General features: G+C 37.3%; 1 protein-coding gene across 2 annotated transcripts; it reads right to left on the bottom strand.

The window, feature by feature from the left end:
* Positions 1-998: 998 nt before the first annotated feature.
* Positions 999-9,665, bottom strand: LOC122700968 (olfactory receptor 2T29-like). Of its 2 annotated transcripts, XM_043913991.1 has the most exons (2): positions 8,735-9,665; positions 999-1,030 (listed from the first exon to the last, which is right to left on the bottom strand). In XM_043913991.1, the coding sequence occupies exons 1-2, from the start codon at positions 9,663-9,665 to the stop codon at positions 999-1,001; spliced, it is 963 nt and encodes a 320-aa protein (XP_043769926.1). The 2 variants fall into 2 exon arrangements, with proteins under 2 accessions (XP_043769926.1, XP_043769927.1); XM_043913992.1 differs by lacking the exon at positions 999-1,030 and having other exon boundaries at positions 8,706-9,665.
* Between the last annotated feature and the right edge of the window lie 1,839 nt (positions 9,666-11,504).

Raw genomic sequence — 11,504 nt, 5'->3', positions numbered from 1 at the left:
CTGCGTCTCCTGGGGCTCCTACATTGGAGGCAGAGTCTCTACCACTGAACCACCAGGAAAGCCCTATTGAACATTTTTATGTACACTTGTTGGCCATCTGTATGTCTTTATTGGAAAAATGTCTATTCAGATATTCTGTCCATTTTAATTTTTTTGAATTCTATGAGTTTTTATATAGTTTGTATAACAACTGCTTATCAAATAAATGTTTTTTAATTTTTTCCCCATGAGGTAAGTTGCCTTTTCAGTTTGTTTTTCTATTCCTTGGTTATGCAGAAGTATTCTAATTTGATATAGTGCACTGGTTTATTTTTGTTTTGGTGGCATTGCATTTGGTATAAAATCCTAGGATCATAGCTGATATTCATGTCAAGGTACTTAGCACCTATGTTTTTTTTTGTTTTTAGGAGTTTTATGGTTTCTGATCTTACATTCAAGTCTCACCAAACCTGGATAAGTTTTTGTGTAAGATGAAAATAGCAGTTCACCTTTATTCTTTTGTGTTTAACTGTCCAGATTTCCCAACACTATTTATTGAAGGTACTGTCTTTTTTCCATTGTATATCTTTGTTTCACTGTTGCAAATTAATTGACCATGTATGTGTGGTGTTATAAGCCCCAACAGTTTTTTCTTTTTTTTTCATAATGCAAGTGCTTGACTTAAGCTCTGATTGCTGAGGCATCCATTTTAAGGAAACATCTAATTCAAAGAAGACTATCTCAAATAAACACATTGAGCCTCAAGACTAGATAAAGAACCAGAACCAGGCCATATAGCATGCTTAACTCTGAGATTTTTTGTTTTAGGAATATTGGTTGATTTCAATAACTCACCATTTGGGACACATTTTTTCTCTTTCTGCACTTTAAATTTCTGGTCTATGTTTTCAGTTCACCAAAAGAGAATGTCTCTGTGAAACCCTAGGCCTCGACCTTCAACCTCAATAAAAGCAGAATCCCAGGTTAGTCCTTAATCTCTCTCTCTCTTTTTCTCTCTCTCACTTTCTCTTCCCAAGTTTCCTCAAATGTGCTGTACTATTTATGGGTCTTAAAAATAATAGACCTCTATCTTTTCAAAGTTTCCTGATAGCCTTTGCTAAAGAAAGACTTGCAATCAAAATAAGAATTGCAAGGCCTGGTTCAGCCACAACGTTTGTTACAGTATAAGACTGGCACAATATAATTGGCATAGTTGGCAGGATCTCATAATTGTCCTTGCAATTAGCTCACTAATGAGATAAATGCCCTGCAGTTTGCTTACTAATCATCTAACTCTGGTGGGTTAGGCCATTTTGGAAAGGATCTTTGCTTGCTCGGTGCTTTTTGCACTGCTATCTATTTTCTTACAATGGTTTCATATTTTATATTTGGTTTATAATCCATTTTGAGCTTATTTTTGTATATGAAGTAGGGAAATGTTCTAATCTCGTTCTTTAACATGCAACTGTCCAGTTTTCTCAGCATCATGTATTGAAGAGACTGTCTTTTATCCATTATATGTTACTGCTTCTTTTGTCATAGTTTAATTGACCATAGATATGTGGCTTTGTTGGTCTCTGTATTGTGTTCCATTGACTTATGTGCCTTTTTGTACCAGTATCATGCTGTTTTTATTACAGTAGCTTTCTAATACAGTCTGAATACAAGGAACGTATCACTAACTTTGTTCATTATTCTCAAGATTGCTTTGGTGATTTGGGGTATTTTGTGGATTCATATGTATTTTAAAATGATTTCTTATAGTTTAAAAAGTATGTTACATATATATAAATGATTTTCTCATTAGAAAATAAATTTGAATTACAGGTATATCTTGGAGATATTGAGGGTTTAGCTCCAGACTACTGTGATAAATCTAGTTACATGAAATTTTTGGTTTCCCAGTTTGTATAAAAGTTTATATACACTATACTATAGTCTATTAAATGTCCAATAGCATGTTTTCTGAAATAACTGTATGTATAACTTAATTTTAAATACCTTATTCTGAAAATATGGTAATGATTTTCTGCAACTTCTGTGAGTTATAAATTTTTGCAGTAGTAACATCAAAGATTGATGATCACGGATTACCATTATAAACATAAAAATAATGAAAAAGATTGAAATATTGTGAGAATTACCAAGATATGGCACAGTGACATGAAGTGAACAAATGCTGTTGAATATATGGCACCAATAGACTTGCTCAACACAGGGTTTCTGCAAACCTTCACTCCATTAAAAATCCAGCATCTGTGAAGCACAATGTAGCAAAGCACAATAAAATAAGGTATGACTGTACCTTAGTTTCATCAAGAACTAAAGAGCCTCTTGATGAAAATGAAAGAGGAGAATGAAAAAGTTGGCTTAAAACTCAACATCCAGAAAACTAAGATCATGGCATCTGGTCCCATCACTTCATGGCAAATAGGTGGGGAAACAGTGGAAACAGTGAGAGACTTCATTTTTGGGGGCTCCAAAATCACTGCAGAAGGTGACTGCAGCCTTGAAATTAAAAGATGCTTGCTCCTTGGAAGAAAAGTTATGACAAACCTAGACAGTATATTAAAAGCAGAGACATTACTTTGCCAACAAAGGTCCATCTAGTCAAAGCTATAGTTTTTCCAGTAGTCATGTATAGATGTGAAAGTTGGACTATATAGAAAACTGAGCCCTGAAGAATTGATGCTTTTGAACTGTGGTGCTGGAGAAGACTCTGGAGAGTCCCTTGGACTGTTAGGAGATCCAACCAGTCCATCCTAAAAGAAATCAGTCCTGAATATTCGTTGGAAGGACTGATGCTGAAGCTGAAACTCCAATACTTTGGCCACCTGATGTGAAGAACTGACCCTGATGCTGGGAAAGATTGAAGGCGGGAGGAGAAGGGGACAACAGAGGCTGAGATGGTTGGATGGCATCACCGACTCAATGGACATGAGTTTGAGTAAACTCTGGGAGTTGGTGATGGATAGGGAAGCCAGGCATGCTGCAGTTCATGAGGTCGCAAAGAGTCAGACACAGCTGAGAGACAACTGAACTGAATGACTGTATCCAACATTTGGGTCCTAGTCATAACATTAGAAGTTTACATATTTTGAACTCAATGTAAAATAACTGCAAAGGCTGGTTTTAAAACAGTAACCTAAGAAGGAAAACAGGCAACCAAAGTTATAGCAAGTGTTATTTCCAATGCACATAATTTTGTTCTTTAAACTTCTCTTGAGCCATTCCTAGGAAACTTATTTTGCTACTCTCGTTTTTTTAAAAACATATGAAAACACTTTAAAAATTGGAATGTTTGTGAAAAACAAAGCAAACTTCTCCCTCTAATCTAGGTTGGTTCATTCTTCATTTGATAAAAATTCCAGTCTTCATGCTTAGCATCCTTTGAAGGATGTAGGAAACTGAAGGCTCATTTTGATGCAGTAGAAGTGATTTCTTTGTTCAATTGCTAATGGATCATAAACACAGATGCATGAACACCACGTGAAGTTTGACAATTTTAAATTACTATAGTTCACAGTTATTTATGTGGCACTTTAAGCAAGTGCACTTCAGTGTCAGAAACTGTGCCATTCATTCTTTTTATTCTAGATGTAATACATTTAGAGCAACAATTGTTCTGCCATGTTCAGGAATTATGAGTATTTTATTCAATGTATAATTTGGCTAACAATATCACAACTAACTGCACAGTTCTTGTAAATTCTTACTAGTAGAAGCTATGGATAGCTGTAATTTGAACATTTTATTTTAAAAGTAAAACATCATTCTAAACATATTTTTATTATATCTGATTTTTTTTGATTGAGACAGAATAAGACTAATCATCTTTGGAAGAATATTACACATTATATTTTGTTTTGTTCTATTTGCCTTTTTCTCCACATCCAGGGCACTTTATATGGAACTTTAAATATATCATTTGTTTCACCAAATTGATGAGTGCTGTTTACACTACTCATTTTTTCTAAAAGTTAAAGAATGCATATATTTTATTCATTTTGTTTGGCTGAAGCAAAAATATTGTAAGCTGTTTTCCCCAGCTTATTTCCTCCAATATTGGAAAATCCTTGTTTTATAATCATGAAGTAACTGAGTGTGTTAAAAGGAAAATGGAATCTGTACTTTCTAAACCATCTAATTCACATGATACTGCCAATTGGAAGATTTTACACATGCAAAAAAAATTGTGGTTCTATGGAACAGATTCAACGAGGCCTTTTTTACCCACAATACTCAGCCCAACCTTCTTAGAGTTAGGTCATGGTCCATTCCACCTAGATTTACAATATTCAGCTCATCATCTTCACTCATTTGGTTTCCATGCCTCCAGTCTTACAGTTCTTCAATCAATTACCACCATTTTAATATTTCTAAAATGCAAGTCCGGTCATTCCACTACTGCTTTTAAAAACCTGGGTCACCACCTCCCAGAATATTGGAAATAAAAGCAAAACTAAAAAAATGGGACCTAATGAAACTTAAAAGCTTTTGCACAACAAAGGAAACTATAAGTAAGGTGAAAAGACAGCCTTCAGAATGGGAGAAAATAATAGCAAATGAAGAAACAGACAAAGGATTAATCTCAAAAATATACAAGCAACTCCTGTAGCTCAAGTCTAGAAAAATAAATGATCCAATCAAAAAATGGGCCAAAGATCTAAACAGACATTTCTCCAAAGAAGACACAGAGATGGCTAACATACACATGAAAAGTTGCTCAACATCACTCATTTTCAGAGAAATGCAAATCAAAACCACAATGAGGTACCATTACACGCCAGTCAGGATGGCTGCTATCCAAAAGTCTACAAGCAATAAATGCTGGAGAGGGTGTGGAGAAAAGGGAACCCTCTTACACTGTTGGTGAGAATGCAAACTAGTACAGCCACTACGGAGAACAGTGTGGAGATTCCTTAAAAAACTGGAAATAGAACTGCCATATGACCCAGCAATCCCACTGCTGAACATAAACACTGAGGAAATGAAAATTGAAAAAGACCCCTGTACCCCAAATCTCCTTGCAGCACTGTTTACAATAGCCAGGACATGGAAGCAACCTAGATGCCTATCAGCAGATGAATGGATAAGAATACTGTGGTACATATACACAATGGAATATTACTCAGCCATTAAAAAGAATTCATTTGAATTAGTTCTAATGAGATGGATGATACTGGAGCCCATTATACAGAGTGAAGTAAGCCAGAAAGATAAAGACAAATACAGTATACTAATGCATATAGATGGAATTTAAAAAGATGGTAACAATAACTCTATATGCAAAATAGAAAAAGAGACACAGATGTACAGAACAGACTTTTGGACTCTGTGGGAGAAGGCGAGGGTGGGATGTTTCGAGAGAACAGCATTGAAACAAGTATACTGTCAAGGGTGAAACAGATCACCAGCCCAGGTTGGATGCATGAGACGGGTGCTTATGGCTGGTGCACAGGGAAGATCCAGAGGGATGGGATGGAGAGGGAGGCGGGAGGGGGGATCGGGATGGGGAACACATGTAAATCCATAGCTGATTCATGTCAATGTATAGCAAATACCACTAAAATATTGTAAAGTAATTAGCCTCCAACGAATAAAAATAAATGAAAAAAAAAAAAACCCCCACAAAAACCTGGGTCATAAAAGAGCAAGAAATGAGGCTACAACCTGAACCAGAAATGGAGATGTCATTGGAACATTTACCTCTCCTGCCTGGCCAACCACCTGATCTTTAATCATGCTGTTCGGCTTCAGGTCCTTGAGCAAGTCTTCCACACCATTCCAGCCTCCTTTATTTGTCTAGTCACCATTCAACATAGAGTTCTCAGGTTTTCTCTCAGCCCGTCTTCTTTTGGATGAACTTGCATGTTAGAAGTGAAACTGATATGTCCTAATAAGGTAATAACCTGTATACTTTTCCCATGAGCATCAAATCATTTGTGTATTTCTGCATCAAATTATTTGTGCATTTACATATTTTAAAAAGCAACTATTATGCAAAGAATCCGCCTGCAATGCAGGAGACCCTGGTTCAATTCCTGCGTTGGGAAGACATGCTGGAGAAAGGATAGGCTACCAACTCCAGTATTCTTGGACTTCCCTTTACACACTCCAGTATTCTTGGGCTTCCCTTGTGGCTCAGCTGGTAAAACATCTGCCTGCAATGAGGGAGACCTGGGTTCGATCCCTGGACTGGGAAGATCTCTCCCGGAGAAGGGAAAGGCTACCTACTCTAGTATTCTGGCCTGGAGAATTCCATGAACTGTATAGTCCATGGGGTCACAAAGAGTGGGACACGACTTTCACTTTCACTTTTCATGAAAAATATACCTACACTTCAACTTTGTAGAGATAGTAGCCATATGTAATTTGAACTCTAAATTCACTTACCTAATATTTTAAAAATTTAAAGAAATGTCTACTGAGTAAATAAAGGGTTGAATATTTGCTGTTCTTCCTCTGCTTGCTTGTGTAATAAATTACATACTTCAAATCTCAGCTAAGATACCACTTCACAAAGAAAACGTTCCCTGCTTGAGGGAACATTGGGGTTAATGTTACTTCTTCCATTTGAGGTTACTTTTTGGGGTCTTGAATTTCTGATCTACCACAAGTAATAAGGATTTCAGACAGCTGACACCCACTAGACACCTTCAGGATTGAACCATGAAGAACAAAGTAGACCTCAATAAAGGCAACTAGAAGACAGAATTGTCCCAGCAATGATCAGCACATTAAAATGAATGTAATTTCTAAGATAGGTCACTTATACCTCCACCAATCAAAACGTAGGGACAAGAAAAGGGAGAAAAGTCTGATACACAATCCTTCACTTTTAGATAATTTCAAATATACAAACAAGTACCTTGAAAAATAATAATATAGTTAACATATATAATATTTACCAGATTCACATGTCAACAATATATCCCTTTTGCCTCATCTCATCTCTAGCTTTCAGCAATTGTACACTTTTTCATCTAAATATTTTAATTGTGAATTTCTTAAGAGTATGAATATCCTTCCATGGAAATATGGTGGAGTTAAAACTTCATAAAATGTAGTATGGATTCAATCAGTCAGTCAGTTCATTTGCTCAGTCGTGTCCGACTCTTTGCGACCCCATGGACTGTAGCATGCCAGGCCTCCCTGTCCATCACCAGCTTCCAGAGTTTACTCAAACTCATGTCCATTGAGTCGGTGATGCCATCCAACCATCTCAGCCTCTGCTGTCCTCTTCTCCTTCTGCCTTCAATCTTTCCCAGCATCAGGGTCTTTTCAAATGAGTCAGTTCTTTGCATCAGGTGGCCAAACTATTGGAGTTTCAGCTTCAGCATCAGTCATTCCAATGAATATTCAGGACTGACTTCCTTTAGGATGGACTGGTTGGATCTCCTTGCTGTCCAAGGGAATTGCAAGAGTCTTCTCCAACACCATAGTTCAAAAGCATCAATTCTTCAGGGCTCAGCTTTCTATATAGTCCAACTCTCACATCCATAATGACTACTGGAAAAACCATAGCTTTGACTAGATGGAACTTGGCTGGCAAAGTAATGTCTCTATTTTTAATATACTGTCTAGGTTTGTCATAACTTTCCTTCCAAGGAGTAAACATCTTTTAATTTCATGGCTGCAGTCAACATCTGCAGTGATTTTGGAGACCCCAAGAAAATAAAGTCTCTTACTGTTTCCCCACCTATTTGCCATGAAGGGATGGGACCAGATGCCATGATCTTAGTTTTCTGAATGTTTAGCTTTAAGCCAAGTTTTTCACTCTCCTCTTTCACTTTCATCAAGAGGCTCTTTAATTCTTCGTTTTCTGCCATAAGGGTACTGTCATCTGCATATCTGAGGTTATTGATATTTCTCCCAGGAATCTTGATTCCAGCTTGTGCTTCATCCAGCCCAGTGTGTCTCGTGATGTACTCTGCATATAAGTTAAATAAGCAGGGTGACAATATACAACCTTGACCCTTGATGTTCTCCTTTCCCTATTTGGAAGCAGTCTGTTGTTCCATGTCCGGTTCTAACTGTTGCTTCCTGACCTGCATACAGATTTCTAAAGAGGCAGGTCAGGTGGCCTGGTATTCCCATCTCTTTCAGAATTTTCCACAGTTTGTTGTGGTCCACACAGTCAAAGGTTTGGCATAGTCAATAAAGCAGAAACATGCTTTTCTGGAACTCTCTTGCTTTTTTGATGATCCAACAGATGTTGGCAATTTCATCTCTGGTTCCTCTGCCTTTTCTAAATCCAGCTTGAACATCTGGAAGTTCACGGTTCACGTATTGCTGAAGCCTGGATTGGAGAAATTTGAACATTACTTTACTAGCATGTGAGATGAATGCAATTGTGCGGTAGTTTGAGCATTCTTTGGCATTGACTTTTGTTGAGACTGGAATGAAAACTGACCTTTTTCAGTCCTGTGGCCACTGCTGAGTTTTCCCAATTTGCTGGCATATTGAGTGTAGCACTTTCACAGCATCATCTTTTAAGATTTGAAATAGCTCAACTGGAATTCCATCACCTCTACTAGCTTTGTAAAAATAATTTGTACAGAGAAGTATAAAAATGCATGGCTTTCAATTACAGGGGAATGATTTTCTAAAATAAATGAATATTACATGACACATGGTATGAGAATCTAAAGAATAATATTTGTATAAGACCAGAAAGTTCTGATACAGAATGAAGAAAAATAAACCACTAGTATAAAAATGTCTTATTCTATGGTTCTCTGAAATATTCTACATTCAACATTTTTTTTTAGTGCCCTTATGACATCCTTATTCCTAAGACTATAGATTAAAGGGTTTAGAACAGGGGTGAGTATGGTGTAAAAGGCAGATACAGCCATGTCTTTCTCAGGGGTGTGGTAGGAGCTGGGGAGCATGTAGGTATAGATGGCAGCTCCATAGAAGAGGATGACCACAGTCATGTGGGAAGAACAAGTGGTTAAGGCCTTTTTCCTGCCCTCTGCTGAATTCATCCTGTGGATGGTGAGGAGGATGAATGAATAAGAGCTTGAAATGACTGTCACAGGAATGAGGAGCATGAGGACACAGCACAGGTACATGAGTGTCTCATAGAGGGAAGTGTCTGAGCAGGAGAGCTTCATTACAGCAGGGACCTCACAGAAGAAGTGATGGATCTCCCGGGATCTGCAGAAGGGAAAGGTCATGGTGATGGGTGTGAGCATAAAGCCATCCACTGATCCCAGGAACCAGCAGCCAGACACCAAGAACAGCCACACCTTATGGCTCATGAGAGTAGAATAATGGAGTGGATGACAGATGGCCACATAGCGGTCATAGGCCATGGCAGCCAGAAGGAAATATTCTGAACCTCCAAGTGTCACATAGAAAAACATTTGCATTCCACATTCAGGGGCTGAGATCTTATTTACACCCATGACCTGGTCCATGAGCATTTTGGGCACAGTGACAGAAATGTACATCACATCCATGAGAGACAACTGGCTGATGAAATAGTACATGGGGGTGTGGAGGTGGGCATCAGAATATATCAGAAGGATCAGGATGCTATTTCCAGACAAGGCCATCAGGAAAATCACAAAAATGACCACACAAAGGAAAGCTGGATGCTTGGATTGACTGAAGAGCCCCATAAGGATGAAATCCAACTGTCCAGTGTGGTTGGTGACCCAGGTAGATTTGTCCATGAAGTTTCTCCTAGATCACCAAGGAAAGATTTGTGATTAATAAATCACTCATGGTATATGATCACCCAAGATGAATGTTTAGTGGGCATGTGTGTGTGTGTGTGTGTGTGTGTGTGTGTGCGCACGTGTGCCTATTTGTGGATGCAAAGCAATGCAATTGTGCTAAAAGGAGTTAGTGGTATGAGACTGGAGATTCGGGGGTTATAAGGTGCCTGTAAATAAAACAAATTTAGTGGAAAACTAAGAATTCACAACTGTTGATTAAAATAATTTATTTATAGTAAACATTAGGTTTTTGTTATATAAGGCAGAATTGATTCAATCTGTCTATTTTAAGGATCCAATTGGATCTTAAAAATCTTTAGTAATATATGAAAAAATTAGAAAGTAACTTAAACATAATTTGGTGAACACATATACCAAAAATTCCACCTATCTTTGTGTGTTGGTTCAAGCAATTTTGTGAGGCTCTGCATTATTGTGGAGTGAGCCATGCATTCACAGGGGCATATTTGGGTTCTCAACAGTAACCAATCCCTTAGATATACTAAAGAAAGTAAGTGAGAAGCCCAGACTCTAAGGCTGGACTATGGGTCTTTATTATCCTCTATCCACCATGCCTCTGTCTACTCTACTTAAACAAAGAATAATGTTTGATATAAAATGCATTTAGAATTAAATGAAGTAAAATATTGAAAAGGCTGAAAACATTACCAGTTACAGATGAATAATCATACATACTGTCAAAGCAGTAATATCTAGTAAATATTGTACATATTCTAAGAGAAGGTTGTTACTATTTCTTTTACGATCAGATTCATTACTTTAATACCTCTTTGTTTATACAAGAATTTGGATTTGATAAATTCTGTAGTTCAAGACATATATACATATATATATATATATATATACACACACAAATTATACTGTTTCACAGTATTATATATTATTCTAACATAATCTCTCTAAAATATATATAAATATGCATATATACATAATCTCAGACTTTCTACAGTACAAAGTTTATATATTTTTTATAAATGGGAGAAAGTTGCTCAGTCATGTCTAACTCTTTGCGACCCCATGCATACAGTCCATGGAATTCTCCAGGCCAGAATACTGGAGTGGGTAGCCTCTCCCTTCTCCAGGGGATCTTCCAACCAAGGGATCAAACCCAGGTCTCCCGCATCGCGGGCAGATTCTTTACCAGCTGAGCCACCAGGGAAGCCAAAGAATACTGGAGTGGGTAGCCTCTCCCTTCTGCAGGGATCTTTCTGACCCAGGAATTGAACTGGGGTCTCCTGCATTGCACGTGGATTCTTTACCAACTGACCTATGAGGCAAGCCCTTTTATATAAACACTGACATATAAATATGAAATATATAATCTATCTTTCTTAACTCTGGTTAAGTAGAGCTTTATGGACAGTTCCATTTCAGTTCTGTCTTCTCCAGCTTCATCTGCTTAAAGCTCATACCATTTGTTCTAAATCTCAGGGAGATGAAATAGCATTGAGATTGTTATTCCCATTTACAGACAAGATTTTAGTTGTCTTGTAAACATCGTCAGCTTTATTGTCTATGGCAATCAATTTTTCATGGAAACAGAGACGCAGAGAGGAAAACTGAACAACATTGAAATGTCTCTGACTTCAGTTTTCTTTTCTCTACCTTGCTGTACATAGCTTATATCTGTGTTGGAGGCTGAGGACAAATCGAAGAAAAATTAAACTTGTTTACATTTAGGTGAGTCATATTCAATCTATTTAGGGAGAAGTACTATGTAAATATAATTTAAATTAGAATTTTAAAAGGGCTACAAAATAAGAAAGAGGACTA

The sequence above is a fragment of the Cervus elaphus genome, chromosome 9 (assembly GCF_910594005.1).
Source record: "Cervus elaphus chromosome 9, mCerEla1.1, whole genome shotgun sequence".
NCBI classification, from domain to species: domain Eukaryota; kingdom Metazoa; phylum Chordata; class Mammalia; order Artiodactyla; family Cervidae; genus Cervus; species Cervus elaphus.
This window is presented reverse-complemented; position numbering and strand designations above follow the sequence as displayed.